Below are 17,094 nucleotides of genomic sequence, written 5' to 3'. Positions count from 1 at the left end.
CGTGAACCAGTGGAAAAGAAAACAGGACAAGGACTTATGTCTTCATTCAGTTTTCTTTAAAATCCTGTAAAGCTTAAAATATTTTTATCTTCTCCATCAAGTGAATTCCACTTTTCAAGAGTATGTGGAATAAAACTGTTTTTATAGGCTGTGGTTCGACATTGAGGAGTTTTAAATTCCCTTTTTTTTCTCAGACCATACTGGTCATTAGTGTTTGTATACGACAAGATATCAGCAGCAATATAATTAGGAATATCTCCAGAAATAGTTTTATGAAGAAACAATAATTTGTTTTTCTGACGTCTATTCTGGAGGGAATCCCAACCTAATTCCTTATATAATTTCCACCTAGGAGTTCCCTTTCGAAGCCCAGTTACAATTCTGGCAGCAGCTTGTTGTACAGACTCAATTAGATCTGATTCTTCTTGTGTGCAGTTATCCCAAATTATGTTCCCATATTCTAAAATAGGCCTTATAAATGCAATATAAAGTCTTTCCAGAGACTGTCTATCAATCTTATGTTTTAAATATCTCATAATATTAAGACGTTTAAAAGCTTTTGAAAAAATATCCTGTATGCATGTGCCTAGACCATTTGACATTAGATGATAAGGTTATACCAAGATGTTTATGTTCTGAGACATTTTCTAGAGGTGCATCATTCATGCATAGTGATGTGACATTAATATTACTTTTTCTCGTACATAGATTTGGTTTTGTCTGCATTGAAGGTTACACCCCATTCCCCTGCCCATTGATCTAATGATTCTAGATCTTGCCCCAGGGATTCAGCTGCTGATCTCTCATCATGTACAACACAATATAGACAAATATCATCTGCAAACAGTTTTATTTTGTTTGTAACCACATCTACTATGTCATTCACAAACAATAAAAAACAGAAAAGGGCCCAAGATGGACCCTTGAGGGACTCCTGCCTTGACAGTATTCCAGTTAGAAAAAAACCCATTTACTCCAACCCTTTCAATGAAATAATGACTCGGGCATAGGAAAGACTTGTTGAAAGAAATAGTAGGCATTTATTCTTTACTATTTATTTATACCAAAATACAGCAGAACATTTTCATACTATACTTACAGTGATTCTGACAAAAAGAAGCATAATCAACACATGATCAACGAAAAACAAGGAATTAATATCTCCTCATTATGCACTTCAATGTTGATGTTTTCATCAACAGATCAAATGGTTTATGTGAGCACTTATACTTATACTCAAAGTTTTTTTTCTATAATGGATGTGATGCTGCTTCTGGTGCATGGTCAATAAACACTAAACATACAGGTTTTGATATGACTACATGTATTATTAACTCAATTTATATTTCATGTTTCAAACGTATTTCTATTTTTATTTTTGTGTATTGTCTATTGCAATTGTGTGTTAAAAAATCAATGTACTGATTATGCCTGGAAATAAAATATATCTATCTGTACGACATACTGATGAGGACCTCTCAGGTGACAGGTTATGTCTCAATTTCTTTTTCTTTTTTTTTCATATGGAATCTGTTGGATAGATGTCACATTTGGAATCATATAACATCTTATTTATTTTTAGGAAATTTAGTTTAAACCATAAAGACATTTGTTTCGATCTATTTCCTCGTAGAATTATTACCTGTAATAACTGTATAGAAAGCCAAATACGTGACACTTATGAATTGAAAAGGGTTGCTATTTCTAAGCAAAAAAAAAGATGATAGCAAATAAAAGTGAAGAGTTTTCTTTTTAGAAAATTGTTTGTGCTGAAACTTAAATATTGACCTAGATTATTTAACAATGACAATAATGAACTATTTCACATAAGATTTAAAAAAAACTATATGAAAACGGATTACAATAAGAACAGAAAAATCTACCAGAAGGATAATAATTTATTGTGGAAAAAGATAAAATTGTGTATTGTAGCAAGGATGTGTATAGTGAGATTGTAGTGACTAACTTATAATATATAATTATTTCATGAAGAAGAAAGTCATGTTTTCCATTATACTTTTCCGTCATTCTGTCAAGGCTGTAACAAGGCAGGTTCACAATTATTCTTTGTAAATGTTTAAATCTAAGAAATGCTATTATTGAAATTCAACGACAACCAACCGTTACAACGTTGTTTCCGATGACAATGCTATCACAGGTACTATTGTAAATATAATATCTTTGTTCAGCTGTCAAGGCTGGTTCATAATTATTCCTTGTAAATGTTTAAATCTAAGAAATGCTATTATTGAAATTCAATGACAACCAACCAACAACGTTGTTTCCGATGAAAATTCTATCACAGGTACTATTGTAAATATAATATCTTTGTTCAGCTGGCATGAAAGTTCTACAAAAAAGAAAAATAATGAAACAACTTTTGGTAGTTTGTTGGTTCATTGAAGGTGGCACGGTAGTATTTGCATTCCAGAATTTAGGTTGCTCTTTTGTGTACCCTACTTAGGTAAATGTATCTAAACAGTGTGATTGGACAAAAAATACAGTATCAACTGAACATACTTTCCCAAACTGAGGGATGAATCAGGTGTAGAAAAATATGAAATAATTTTACATACAGATGAAAATGAATTTTTGAGAATTTTTTTAAATTTTGTATTCACTGCACCATAAAAGACCTAAAATTACTAGTGGCCGTAGGTTTCTAAAAATAGCAAAAAAAGTAAACGGTCATGATACATATTCGAATTCATTTCTGAATAGTAAAATGAAAGTACTTCAGTTAAGTGTGAATGTAGATTTTTTTGCAGTGTTAGAAAGTGGTGAAAATTTTAAAAAGGCTATCATTATCCCTATGGGCCAGGAAATACTACCGTGCCACCTTAAGGGGGATATATATTTTTACACTAAATAAATGAAGGAACTTTATTTACCTATGCAATTTGTAAGTTTATCAATAAAAAGTTGATTAAGGGCAACTGTGATAAAACAAGCCTTAAATTCCACCCCTGAGAGTAAAAATTGCTGATTCAGCAAATTTTGCCTGATCTGTAGGTAATAATGTAAAAATTTTCATAGAAAGTAGAACTTCATTATTTTTATGTAACTTGCAATACATCTTTAATTATAAATGCTCGCTTTAACTTTTCGCAGTGTCTGACACATGTGCAACCACTGAAATTTGAGACGCGACATTCTACGGTTGCATGTTCATCCTATTATTTTAACCGAAATAAATAAATTGCATAATTTCTTATTTTGTTCAACATAAGGCAGCAACCATTTGATTTTCTGGGGGGGGGGGCTATGGTTTTTTTTGGAAAAAAAAGTTTGTTTCCAGTTTTTGGAGAAAAAAATAATTTGTTTTTGATTCTGAGAAAAAAAAATTGTTTGTTTCACCCCCAGCTGCCACTATATGTAATGCTAAAATTGAAAGAAAAAAATTGTTTTCGACTTGTCGCGAAAAAAATAGATTGTTTTTCGCCGCAGGCGAAAAAAAAAGTTTGTACAGAAAAAAAAACCATAGCCCCCCCCAGAAAATCAAATGGTTGCTGCCTAAGTACAGCTATACTAGCTTTCTTAAGGTTTAATTAGTAGTTCTGATGTTACATGACACCAGTAGGAGCTTTTGGGGAACCAGTAAGTGGTTAAGGGGTCCTTACTTATTCATTTAGCTCTCATATTGGTATGAAATAGAGATAGAAATAGGGGTTTCTGTACATTGAATAGACATTATTTTTGACAAAGAATGTATTTATGATGCTATATCAGCAAGATTAAATGGTTTATTCATTTTCCATGCAAATACCATTAGTTGTTAAGATTTTCTGACAGTGAAAAGCACAATAAATGCAAATTGATTATGTAAGGGGACATAATTTAACTTAATGCATACATAAGAAATAGACAAACAGTCAACTTAGAGATGTATTCTAGTACATGTATTGTCAAACAGGTTACGGAATAATAGTTAACTGCAATCTAAAGACTCTTGTTGTATTGCCCTCATAATCTGAAAATGTTTAAAGTAATGTAAGGCATGCTGTAAAATGTGGAATGGACTTTAATATCAGTTTTCATGATTTGGTGATTAAACTGTTTCTTTTACTCAGATTAACCATAAACAGAGTTGGCAATCCAATAATTCCTCCTAAATCACCATGTTTGACTTCTGTGTTGATTTGAAACATCATATATTTGGGTTTTGTTCACTTCTTAAGTAAAAATGGTAAGATGAAAAAAAGTGAAAATCTGCCAGATGGGGTAGGGATGTAATGTTTCATTTTTTTTTATAAGAAATGAGTGCAGACTAGTATTCTTTATTGTAATATGTTCCAAAGTAAGAAGTCTATGCATCATAGGTGTCATGACTGGTTTCAAGTTTGTTATGTCTTGGTTAAGGTGGCACGGTAGTATTTGCATTCCAGAATTTAGGTTGCTCTTTTGTGTACCCTACTTAGGTAAATGTATCTAAACAGTGTGATTGGACAAAAAATACAGTATCAACTGAACATACTTTCCCAAACTGAGGGATGAATCAGGTGTAGAAAAATATGAAATAATTTTACATACAGATGAAAATGAATTTTTGAGAATTTTTTTAAATTTTGTATTCACTGCACCATAAAAGACCTAAAATTACTAGTGGCCTTAGGTTTCTAAAAATAGCAAAAAAAGTAAACGGTCATGATACATATTCAAATTAATTTCTGAATAGTAAAATGAAAGTACTTCAGTTAAGTGTGAATGTAGATTTTTTTGCAGTGTTAGAAAGTGGTGAAAATTTTAAAAAGGCTATCATTATCCCTATGGGCCAGGAAATACTACCGTGCCACCTTAAGACTTTTTGATTATATTATGATCATTTATGCCGGAAAAGAATGTCAACATTGAAAATGAAACAAAGGTGAATCATTTCGTTGACTGATTGAATCCGCAAGGGAAAACGTTAATTAACTTATTTATCTTACCTTTAACATTAGCCTATAAAAATCCAATTGCACAAGGTCACAATCTATTTATCATATGTATGTTTATATTGGGTTATGTGACCATCAGCAGTATGCAGAGGTCATCTCGAGAGTTAATTAGATGGATTATAGACTAATATACACACGACATTCTGATATATATTATCAATTACATGCCTTGATAACTGTTTATTTCAGACTGATAGTAATTTGGATATAGGTTTTTGTATGTTATAAATCACATATGAGAATTTGAGTCAAATCGGTGAATACAAATTTGACAGCTAGTGCCCCTGTGTATGTTTAGGGGTAATCAATATATAATACAATATGGTTTTTTTTACTTTTATCTTATGTGTTTGATGTTTTTAATGCTTTATGTTTCTTTTATTTGGTTTATGAAAACTTACTAAGTATATTTTGACAAACCTTTAATCAAATGATCATAAGAAAATGATGATAATACAGAGTAGAATATACTAAGTGCTGGTAATGACTTCCATTCTACTTCAGACGATTGTACTATTTTTTCATAACACTGATAAAAACATTTCACAGCTCTGCTTAGATCTGGTCTCTCAAACTGGTTACCTGATCTGTCTGAAAAAGAAAACGAAACGTCTCGGAACTCGTTAAAAAACGCATAACAGGAAATTCACTGTTTATCTTTGAAAAGGGGACCGGGGGGTCTTCGCCTCATTTTTAAGATGTCACAATGTTTAAGAGGATACGATTTGAGAAAATAATTTTCGATATTAAATTAAACCGAAGACGGTAGACTGTTTTTGTAAGCCAAAATTCTCATACTATAGTATATATATTTATAATTCATAACACTTTAAAGACATTGTCTTGATTTTTATCTTGTAACAAAACGGTTGGTCAAACATCAAAGTTTTAAAAAAAAACAACATTACTACAGACATCAAAGAGATATGTCTCGACTTTATGTAAATTTGATAGTGAAATGCAAATATTGGATCAAATGGCAACACTTTATAATGTAAATAAAATTGAGAATGGAAATGGGGCATGTGCCAAAGAGACAACAATCCGACCATAGAAAAAAACAACAGCAGAAGGTCACCGATAGGTCTTCAATGTAGCGAGAAATTCCCGCACCCGGAGGCCCCTAAACAAATATATACTAGTTCAGTGATAATGAACGCCATACTAATTTCCAAATTGTACACAAGAAACTAAAATTAAAACAATACCAGACTAACAAAGGCCAGAGGCTCCTGACTTGGGACAGGCGCAAAAATGCGACGGGGTTAAACATGTTTGTGAGATCTCAACCCTCCCCCTATACCTCTAGCCAATGTAGAAAAGTAAACGAATAACAATACGCACATTAAAATTCAGTTCAAGAGAAGTCCGAGTCTGATGTCAGAAGTTGTAACCAAAGAAAATAAACAAAATAACATAAATAACAAGACTACTAGTAGTTAACTGACATGCCAGCTCCAGACTTCAATTAAACCGACTGAAAGATTATGATTTCATCATATGAACATCAGGCACAATCCTTCCCGTTAGGGGTTTAGTATCATACCATCATAACATATATGAGAAGAACATAACCCGTGTCATGCCAACAACTGTTTTTTAATAAATGTGTTTAGTTCCGATGCAAAGACCCTATAAGTGAATCAATATTAACGCCAACATATATCTTCAATATTTAATGACCTGACAACAGTATCGTAACTATATCCCTTCTTAATAAGTCTATTCAAAGGTTTTGTTAGTTTTTGAGGTGAATACTGACACCTTTGTGCTTTATAAAGAATATTTCCATAAAAAAATTGGATGTGAAATACCTGAACGTATAAGAAGTCTGCATGTTGAGCTATGTTTACGAATGATGTCCTTATACCGATGATAAAATTTAAGTAAATGTTTTGACTAGTTTGTGATATCGAAAACCCTGGTGTAATAGTTTTTCAGTAATACATAAATTTCTCTCGTTAAAATCTAAAACATTGTTACATACACGAGCGAATCGTACAAGTTGAGATATATAAACACCGTAAGATGGTGACAAGGGAACGTCACCATCTAAAAATGAATAATTAACGATAGGAAATGAAAAATCATCTCTTTTATCATAAATTTCAGTATTCAGCTTTCCGTTAGTGATATAGATATCAAGATCGAGGAAAGGGCAGTGGTCATTGTTAGTATTAGCTTTATTTAAACTATGCATTATATAAATAAAGCATGACTGAGTGGATTGGATAAATAATCTCCAAGGATATAAAGTGTGCAAATGCCTTTACATCTGCACATCAAATATCATTGCCCTATAACAAGTGGTCACCCTTAATCTAAATAATCATTGCTGACCCTGATTGCTGTGTGTTATCTATTGACAGATAACATCATCTTCACTAGCCAAGGGTTACGATCCACTCCTGTTCTCTTCACGAAAGAACAGGAGTGGATCGTAACCCTTGGCTAGCGAAGATGAAATAACACGTACCCTGTCAAAAACAAAGTCTTACTCCATTTAATACTGAAGTAGTATTCTTTTTTGTCACTTTTCCCCTTTAAAGTACACACATGCATCAAATACTGTAATAGTAATTGACCCGAAAACAATATTTCTTGTACATCATTTCTTGAAGGCAAAAAAAGCAAAATAAAAAAGTCAAACCTTGTTTATTAAAAAAAGATTCTTATGGAGTAGTGTTATACTTTTGGGACAAATAATATCAAAATTATAGAAAAGTCCTAACTGAAAATATGGACAACTTTATGCTCAGGAGGTCTGAAATTCAATTTATCAGCTTCAGAATACGAATCCTTTTTCTTTTCTTTTTTCAAACTGGAACACATCACTACTTTTTGTAAACAAAAATGCACACGCTGAAATGTCTCGCCTTCTTTACTAATCATTGATATTATGTTGATATAAATCTTTTTCAATTTTCGCGGTCGTATAAAAATAAATGTTTATCATCGTTTTTACCTGTATAAGAATGATTTTCTGTGGATCGAATCAGTAATCAAATGATTTACCTTTGTTTCACTTTCAATGTTGACATACTTATATCTTACTTATATGTAGATATAAGTTTTGTTTATACAAACAAGAGTATAATTAATATCTGGTGAAAGATGCTGACATCATTGATACTTTTAACATCATTGACTACCTGTTTTAGCTTGAGAATATTTTCTATGGTATTTGACACATTGAGGTTAAGGAGTCTCAACAGGGAAACATTAATCTTTTCTAATCAGATATATGTCACAAGCAATTACTCTTGGTGAGGAAATGCAGAGTATGAAAACAGATCTTATAAATTTATTGCACAGCAATAAGTATATCATTCTGAAGGCCAAGTGAGGCCAGTCTCCTCCTCTATATGATTGACATACCCAATCTGTGTGTGAAGTCATATGCATGGTCTTTGTATAATCACTGTCTAGGTTCATAGCAGTCTGACTAGTTGATATAGTTTAAAGAGCTATTATTTAATTTGCCACCCTCCATCCACCTTCCTAACACCTTCAATAATGTTTCATGACAAGAGAAACATTTCAGCATTTTACTAGTGATATATATTATTTTTCTTTTCTTATTATTTTCCTTGATGGAATTTTATCACTGGTCATTTCTAAAATTTCATTCATCCCCAAGCATTTCGGGGACAAACTTGATCAAAATCAATTGATAGACCATGTTACTTACTACTTGTAATAGCACCACATGGGCTATCCCCTGATGCAGACCTTGCACAACCCGTCTGCAGATGAGATGTCTATTATCATCCTCTCTGTGGAGACACTCCACTTCCTGGCTGGCGCATTGTCGGGCAGGCAGTTTCTTCCTTTAAATGAAGGTAACGCAAGCTGACCTGCTCAGGCAGGAACTCAAAATTTTATTTTGTATGCTGAGTGTTTCTCAAGGGCCAAAACTGATTTGATTATTTTTAATAAAATTATTATTTTAACATATCTTCCTGCTTTAGCCAGTGTGATTTGCAAGTATTATGTTTTGGTTAACACACAGATATCCCTTATGTTAAATTTGTTTGGAGTAGGTCATTGATTACAATGCTAAAATATGTGGGTTGCTGTCTTGACTTTAATTTGCTCAACCAGGAGAGTTACTTGTACTAAATATTGGACATTTAAGACTTATCATCAATACACACAGGAAATAATCAGGACTTCTTATCAATACACACAGAAAATAATTTACCTAAATTACAGCTGTAAAAAACAGGTTGATGTGATCATTAAACTTTTCATTTCATCAATGGAAGGCTTACATTATGAAACCTTTGCTCTTTGGGATAAGAAAATATAAATAACTTACATATTTAGTAAGCCTGCCATTGGTGACCAACAATGTTTTGTTCACTGACACTATACATTTACAAAAGTCTTTGCATACCACTCAGACACGAATAACAAACAACCACCTCATAAAACTATAGGGAATATTTACACCTAATGAGATTTTAGAAAGATAAGAGACTACAGAAAATTACAATATGAGACTATTATACAGACTGATTATACATACAACAGGTTTGCATAAATCCTCTAAATAACTTTACACATACAATTCGCGTGTTATTCATCTCAAGCTAAGGGGTTAAATTGAAGTTCACAAGAATACGGATTCAATGAGGTCGAATTATTCACTTGCAAGTGAATAATTCAAAATATTTTTAGCTTATTTTGTCAAAATTGAACCATACTGGCTGCTAAAAGCTAAATATTATTTCACTATTTTCATTTCATTATTGATTGAGCAAATAAACTAGAGGCTCTAAAGAGCCTGTGACGCTCACCTGTATTTACTGATGCTTTGGAAATCATGTAAAATAAGGTTAAAATCATAATTTATAGTATAAGAAATCATTAGATACTATAATAATATCTTAGATAATAGCAAAAAACTGAATAATTTCCATAACATTACTAACTAAGTGGCAGCAACCCAACAACTGGTTTTCGGATTTGTCTACAAATGTCAGGACAGATATATCTTAATCTGATGAATATTTTTGCCACCAGTCAGATTTGCTCTAAATGCTTCAGTTTCAGAGATATAAACCAAAAACTGCATTTTATCCTATGTACTATTTTAAGCCATGTCTGCCATCTTGGTTCCCGGGTAGGGCAATAGGACACATTATTTAAACTAGATACTCTTATGACGATTGTGGACAAGTTTGGTTACATTTTGTCTAAGTAGTTTCAGAGAAGAAGATTTTTGTAAAAGATTACAAACATTTAAGAAAAATTTGTAAAATTGACTATCAAGGGCAATAACTCCTGAAGATGTAGATCTTACTTTTCTGAACATTATTGCTTTTTACAGTTTATCTCTATCTTTTATAATATTGAAGATATTACCAAAAACGTCAAAATTTCCTCAAAATTACCAATTACAGGGTAGCAACCCAACAACTGGTTGTCCGATTCATCTGAAAATTACAGGCCTGATAGATGTTGACTTGATAAACAATTTTAACCCATGTCAGATTTGCTTTGGTTTCAGAGTTACAAGCCAAAATCTATATTTTCCCCTACGTTTCTATCTTTAGCCATGGCGGCCATCTTGATTGGCTGGCCAGGTCAACGGACACATTATTTATACTACATACCCTAATGATGATTGTGGACAAGTTTGGTTAAATTTGCCTTAGTAGTTTCAGAGAAGAAGATTTTTGTAAAAGATTACAAAAATTTACGAAAATTGTTAAAAATGGACTATAAAGGGCAATAACTCCTTAAGGGGTCAATTGACCATTTTAATCATGTTGACATCTCGTAGCTAGTGCCCCTTTAATGTACAAGTTTTGATTGATTATTATGTTTTAAATAGCGAAACTGTCCCTGTTTACCAGCTTTAGTTCTTCAATTCAACTTGTAAATACTACTCAATCTTACCAACTTTGACAATACAGGACAGAGAAGAATTGGTGACTTTATATTTTCCTGTTGACTTGAGTTGGTCAGACAAATGAAATATTGTATTTTCTGCAATGAAAACAAAAAATATGACAATTCTTTTAGTATGTAACATGAAATGATGAAATGATAATATCATCAGGAAAATGAAAACCATGTTCAAATGGGCGCTTGCAGTTAAGGTGGCTCGTGGGTACAAAAATTTCAGCAAAAAATTGAACCTTTATTTTTTCATTACAAATTTTATTTATTAGTTATTACTAATTTTTTCTATTAGTTATTACTTTATGATATGGTAAAAAAATCAACCCAAAAAATCGATTCGGTTTGGCCCCAGATGACTTTTAAAATGTTTATATCATTGAAAAAGCTCCCTTTGGTGCAAAAATGCCATTTTTTGGCATTAAATTTGAAATATCTTTTTTAACTCATCGGTGACCTATATTTTTTATTATTGTTTTCATATAAGCTGTACATAAACTAAATAATTGTAAAATTTAAGCGATTTCTGTAATTAGGTTATTTTTTTATTTCGATATTACCTCTATTTCTCCTATTAGTTCAACAGAAAAAAAGGACATTAACAAAAATGTATGCTTCTTCCGGAGGCAGATTGTGAGCTTAAATGAACGGTGACCCCATATTTTTATTTCATTTTTCTTTTAAGTATATGATAAAGTTCATTTATGAAAAATTATAGCGAAATCCTATATTAGAAAAAAAAATTGATTTATACCCAGGAGCCCCCTTAAATATACCCATTGATAACACTTCAAAGGGAAAAGGGAACAAACAAATCATATGACGTTATATTAGAAAGATGTTACATTCGTTGTCAGTTTACAAGTGTTAATTTGATCAACAAAAAGTAAGCCTATTGATAGGTTAAATAGATCTATTTTCAGAAAATTTTGTCAAAGTGTCATTATACTTCATGAAGTGATCAACAAACTTTTTGATGTATGGTTTGATATCAGACTGTTGTACGTATAAGCTGCAAAACACTAAGTCATTCTATAAAGGCAATCGTGGAAAATTCATAATGTATTATCGAGCACTGATATAAAGATAACTTATCATTATATCATTCTCCGCTCGTATTTCGTATTTTGTAGTATGTATTATGTATTATGTATTATATGTTCTTTCATGCACACCTTATATTTATATATATTATATATCTCTTGTAAAATTCTTATATTGGTGTAAAATTGTGTATATGTATCCTATAAGCTGTATTGCTTTCGGAATAAAGTATTATTATTAATAGTCACCTATGGAAAGAATATCTGTAATGTCTGAATACACCTTCCATTCAACCTTGGCATTGCGTGGCAGTCTAGGAACAACAACAAACTCTATCATGCTTGGCATGGTGTTGTTTTCTATTGAAAAGCTTGAATGATTATGATTCAGGAATGTCTGAAAGGAAACAGAATCAATGATTTAACAAAAAAAGCTTCTGAATTTGTATAATCCAAACAACGCTTTTTTGTACCTTAAATGTTTATACAATAATTACATTTGATGTATGTTTCATTATAATACGTTATTCTGATTGGCTAACTGCACAGCACGTGCTATTCCTGAAACAATTGTATTAGACAATAACATTTATCATTCATGATGACACGAGGTCCCACAATAAAGTGCACAGGTAAATTAAATGAAAACTTGATAAAAATCGTGTTTTCATGATTCTAGCTAAAAAATGTAATTATAAGTATTGAATGCTTCTTTTTGTAACTTTATAGGGTTGTAAAAGCGTTGACCGTGCGCACATTTTTAGTATGAAGCGCTTCCGCGCTTCATACAAAATGTACTTCGGTCAACGCTTTTACACCCCAATAAATTTACAAAAATCAGCATTCAATTCTTAAATAAAGATTACAAAAATTCGAAATCCTCAGCAGTCTTCACATGTTTATGAATATGTTTATAAATTCATGATGTATTTAGTTTCCTTTTTTCTCTTCTTATTTTTAAGAAAAAACTTCAATAAGTAATAAAAAATTTATTGTTCAGAGAACAATTGAAGGTTTTTCCACCAGATATGATATATTTTGATATGAAATATTACAAAATTTGGCTAGAAATGAAATGTTTAGAGCCAAATGATAGCTAATTGTGAGTTGAATTTAAAAATGTATGGTTTCTATACATTTTTGTTTGAAATATAAGAGATAATATGTTACTTCCGGTTGGAAAAATGTTGCTTTCGTTCTAATTTCACACATATATATATATATATATATATATATATATATATATATATACAACTCGTCTAAACATCAACCCAACAATGTTAGATCTGTAAATTTGCTTTCGCAAATTTTTGGTTCTTCCCTCGCCGGGATTCGAACCCATGCTACTGTGATATCGTGGCACCAAATCGCCTGCACTGCAGCCGTCCCGCTAGACCACACGACCATCTGGGCTCTCAAAATAAAAGAGCTTTCGCTGGCCGTGTGTTACCTTTCCTCGTCAGTTTTAATCTAGCGGCGTACTACAGTACATGATATATAAGGCATGAAGATGTTATTGTTACAGATCAGCTAAATTATCTATAGTAAAGGATCCTACAAATTAATGTAATATACAGTCACAGAAAATAATTATATTTATAAGTACGTCTGAGTCAGTGACAACTCTACTACAGATGTATCCATCGGATCGCCATCAATGATGGTGATACATGGCTGTGTACATAATGATATATTACTCGTCTAAACATCAACCCAACAATGTTAGATCTGTAAATATAATTATTTTCTGTGACTGTATATTACATTAATTTGTAGGATCCTTTACTATATTTAATTTAGCTGATCTGTAACAATAACATCTTCATGCCTTATATATCATGTACTGTAGTACTTTTTTGCTTTTATATATAAATCAGAAAGAATCAATTTAATTATGGAAAATATTATGAGAACAAAAACCCAAAAGTTATGAAAATAATCCCCCATATAATTTCGTTTAACCCTCTTTTAGTAATTACCCCCAAGCATCAACCTTGTTTTTTGGCCCCTTATTCCTGAACATTTGGGGCAATAACCCCTCAACTCAATCCCACCCTTCCCTATGTGGCATGGTACCTTGCATAACAATTTCAGAGATCCATACACTTAATCACTGGAAACAAGAACCAGATGCTCCTCGGGCGCAGCTTTATGTGACGGCAGAGGTCGTACCCTGAACAGTTGGGGCAAGTATGGACACAACATTCTCAAGCTTGATACAGCTCTGAATTTAAATTGTGATTAAATAGTTGACACAGCATAGGTTTCTGACACAGAATGAATGTGGTCTAACAAACTAAAAAAATATAAAAAATTACCTATTATGGTCCAATATCCATAATAAATTTTGGACCAATTTGAAAACTTGGCTCAAACTCAAAAATCTAAATACATGTTTAGATTCAGCATATAAATTAACCCCAAGAATTCAATTTTTGTCAAAATCAAACTAAGTTTTATTTTAGACCCTTTGGACAATAATAAGACCAATTAGAAAACAGGACCCAAAATTAAAAATATAAATACACAATTAAATTCTGCATATCAAATAACCTCAATAATTCAATTTTTGATGAAACCAAACAAAATTTAATTTTGGACCCTTTGGACCTCATGTGGACCAATTTAAAAACGGTGACCAAATTCCAAAAACATAAAACGCTGTTAGATTCAGCATATTTAATAACCCCAATAATTCAAAATTAAAACCCCATTGAAATTGGTCAAGAAATAAGCAATTTATACAAATTATTAGAAAAGTACGTTTTTTGGTCCCCTTTCGGCCCCTAGTTCCTATACAGTTTGGGCCATAACCCCCAAATTCAACCCCAACCTTCCTTTTTCGAATGAAACCTTGTGGTACAATTTGAGAAAGATCCATACACTTAAACACAAGTTATTCTCTCAAAACTAGAAAAATACTTATTTTGACCCCTTTTGGGCCCCTTGTTCCTAAACTGTTTGGACCACAACCCCCAAAATCAATTCTAACCTTTCTTTTTTGGAATGGATCCTTGTGGTACAATTTTAGAAAGATCCATACACTTACACACAATTTATTGTCTCAAATCTAGAAAAATACTTATTTTGACCCCTTTTGGGCCCCTTGTTCCTAAACCTTTGGGACCACAACCCCCAAAATCAATCCCAATCTTCCTTTGGTGGTTATAAACCTTATGGTAAAATTTTATTGATTTTTATTAACGTATACTTAAGTTATCATCTGGAAACCATCCGTCTTCTGACTATGCTGACAATGCCGACGACGTGATACCAATATACGTCCAAATTGTTTTAAATTTTTGCTGTCGTATAACAAAATTTTTTTAATTTTTGCGGTCGTATAATAATTTATGTTTTGGCCCTTTTCTAAACTGTTCTAACCTTCCTTTTGTGGTTTTGAACCTTCTTGTAAACTTCTATAAAGACCCATTTACTTAAACTATAGTCATTGTCTGGAAACCAAATGTGTCTTCAGACGACGCTGGCGATGACGACATCATAACAATATAGGACGCAAACAAATTTGCGGTTCTATAAAAACGAATATGACAAACATGAAACGACTACCACTTTACTACAGGCTCCCGATTGGAGACAGACACATAAAGAATATGGCGGAGATAAACATGTAGTGAAAGATATTAAACTCATCAGATCTATACAAAGAAAAACATAAAACAACAAGAATGTGTCCATAGTACACGGATGCCCCACTAGCACTATCATTTTTCATGTTTAGTGAATCGTGAAATTGGGGTCAAAACTTTAATTTAAAATTAAAATTAGTAAGATCATGTCATGGGTAACATGTATACTTAGTTTCAAGTTGATTGGACTTCAACTTCATCAGAAACTACCTTGAACAAAAACTTTAGCGGGACAAACAGACGGACGGACAAATGAACGAACGGACGGACAGACGAACGAACGGTACGAGAAACCAATAGACGGACGGAGGCACAGACCAGAAAACATAATGTCTCTCTACTATCGTAGGTGTATCGTAGGTGGGGCATAAAAACAGTTGGGTACCTGGCAGGGTATATATCCATCTCTCATCCCTACCATCAAAAATGTATTTGCAGCTACTGACAGGTAGATCAAAGCCAATTACAATAAAATAATACTTCGCTGATCACAGTCTGATACTACCGCAGAGTTCGAAACTCTGTATAACTCTGGACAAGTTTGGAAACAATATCAAAGCTTGATAAAGTCTGAATTTTGATTGTGATAAAATTTTTGACATACTATAGATTTCTGACTCAACACATAGGTCGTCAAAGATCTAAAATGTTTTAAATGAGCATTCCATTTACCTACATCGGTGTGATGTCCAAAATCTAACAACATGGTTCTCTTCAACATATTATAGAAAACATTAAAAAGTTCATTTTAGTTAGTTTAAACATATTTTATTGTTCAAAATGACAAATGAACAGACACAAGTTTTACAACTTTTACTAAACTCATTTTATTTAAAATCAACAAACTTAAAGCTGACTATGCGGTATGGGCTTAACTCATTGTTGAAGGCCGCATGGAGACCTATATATGCTAATTTCTTTGTTATTTGGTCTCTTATGAAGAGTTGTCTCGCTGGCAATCATATCACAGCTTCCTTTTCTTATATTAACTGTATCTGGTGTATCCTTCATTTCAAATTCAATCAGATAAATGTGTTCTACAAAGTCAAATTTTGATTTATTTAGTGAGAGCACATGATCTATGTAGCTGAAAGTAAATTACTAAAGATACTGCTAACTTATTGCTAATCTTCCCAAAAAGTTCCTGATAATATACAACTGAATACAAATGTGTTGAAATGCACACACTGTCACAAAAACATAAGTAATTCAGTTTTTAATGAACATAAGTTATAATTTCACTATCAATATAATCTTTACCGGTATGCATTGCATTAACTGACCAATTCTGTAATATATGTTATAATACTTACATGTCCTGCATACTTCATTTCTTTTTTAACTATGGATATATAATCTCTTTGGCTTACATAACAGATAGCAATAGAAATATTTTTTAAAGAAGTACTTCCAGGCATAGCTTCTAAAATTCTATGAATATGTCGAAGACAAAGTCTACTTTCAGCTCTGATTCCTCCGCTTATTATGTTCAATGTACTTGGAACCATAGCTATCTGACCAGCTATATACATTCTTTTATCTACCTTCAAATAA

The 17,094-nt window shown here is 32.2% G+C and overlaps 1 protein-coding gene across 1 annotated transcript in view; it reads right to left on the bottom strand.

The window, feature by feature from the left end:
• Positions 1-1,039: 1,039 nt before the first annotated feature.
• The window catches only part of LOC143069310 (diphthine--ammonia ligase-like), a 153,327-nt gene continuing 137,272 nt past the window's right edge, over positions 1,040-17,094 (bottom strand). Inside the window, exons 13-17 of the mRNA XM_076243875.1 lie at positions 16,854-17,084; positions 12,140-12,287; positions 10,845-10,934; positions 5,358-5,528; positions 1,040-2,350 (exon numbers count right to left, since the gene is read on the bottom strand). Coding sequence (XP_076099990.1) covers positions 2,256-2,350; positions 5,358-5,528; positions 10,845-10,934; positions 12,140-12,287; positions 16,854-17,084 — 735 coding nt within the window. The 3' untranslated portion in view covers positions 1,040-2,255. The remainder of the gene's footprint in view (positions 2,351-5,357; positions 5,529-10,844; positions 10,935-12,139; positions 12,288-16,853; positions 17,085-17,094) is intronic.

Source organism: Mytilus galloprovincialis, chromosome 3, assembly GCF_965363235.1.
Source record: "Mytilus galloprovincialis chromosome 3, xbMytGall1.hap1.1, whole genome shotgun sequence".
NCBI lineage: Eukaryota > Metazoa > Mollusca > Bivalvia > Mytilida > Mytilidae > Mytilus > Mytilus galloprovincialis.
This window is presented reverse-complemented; position numbering and strand designations above follow the sequence as displayed.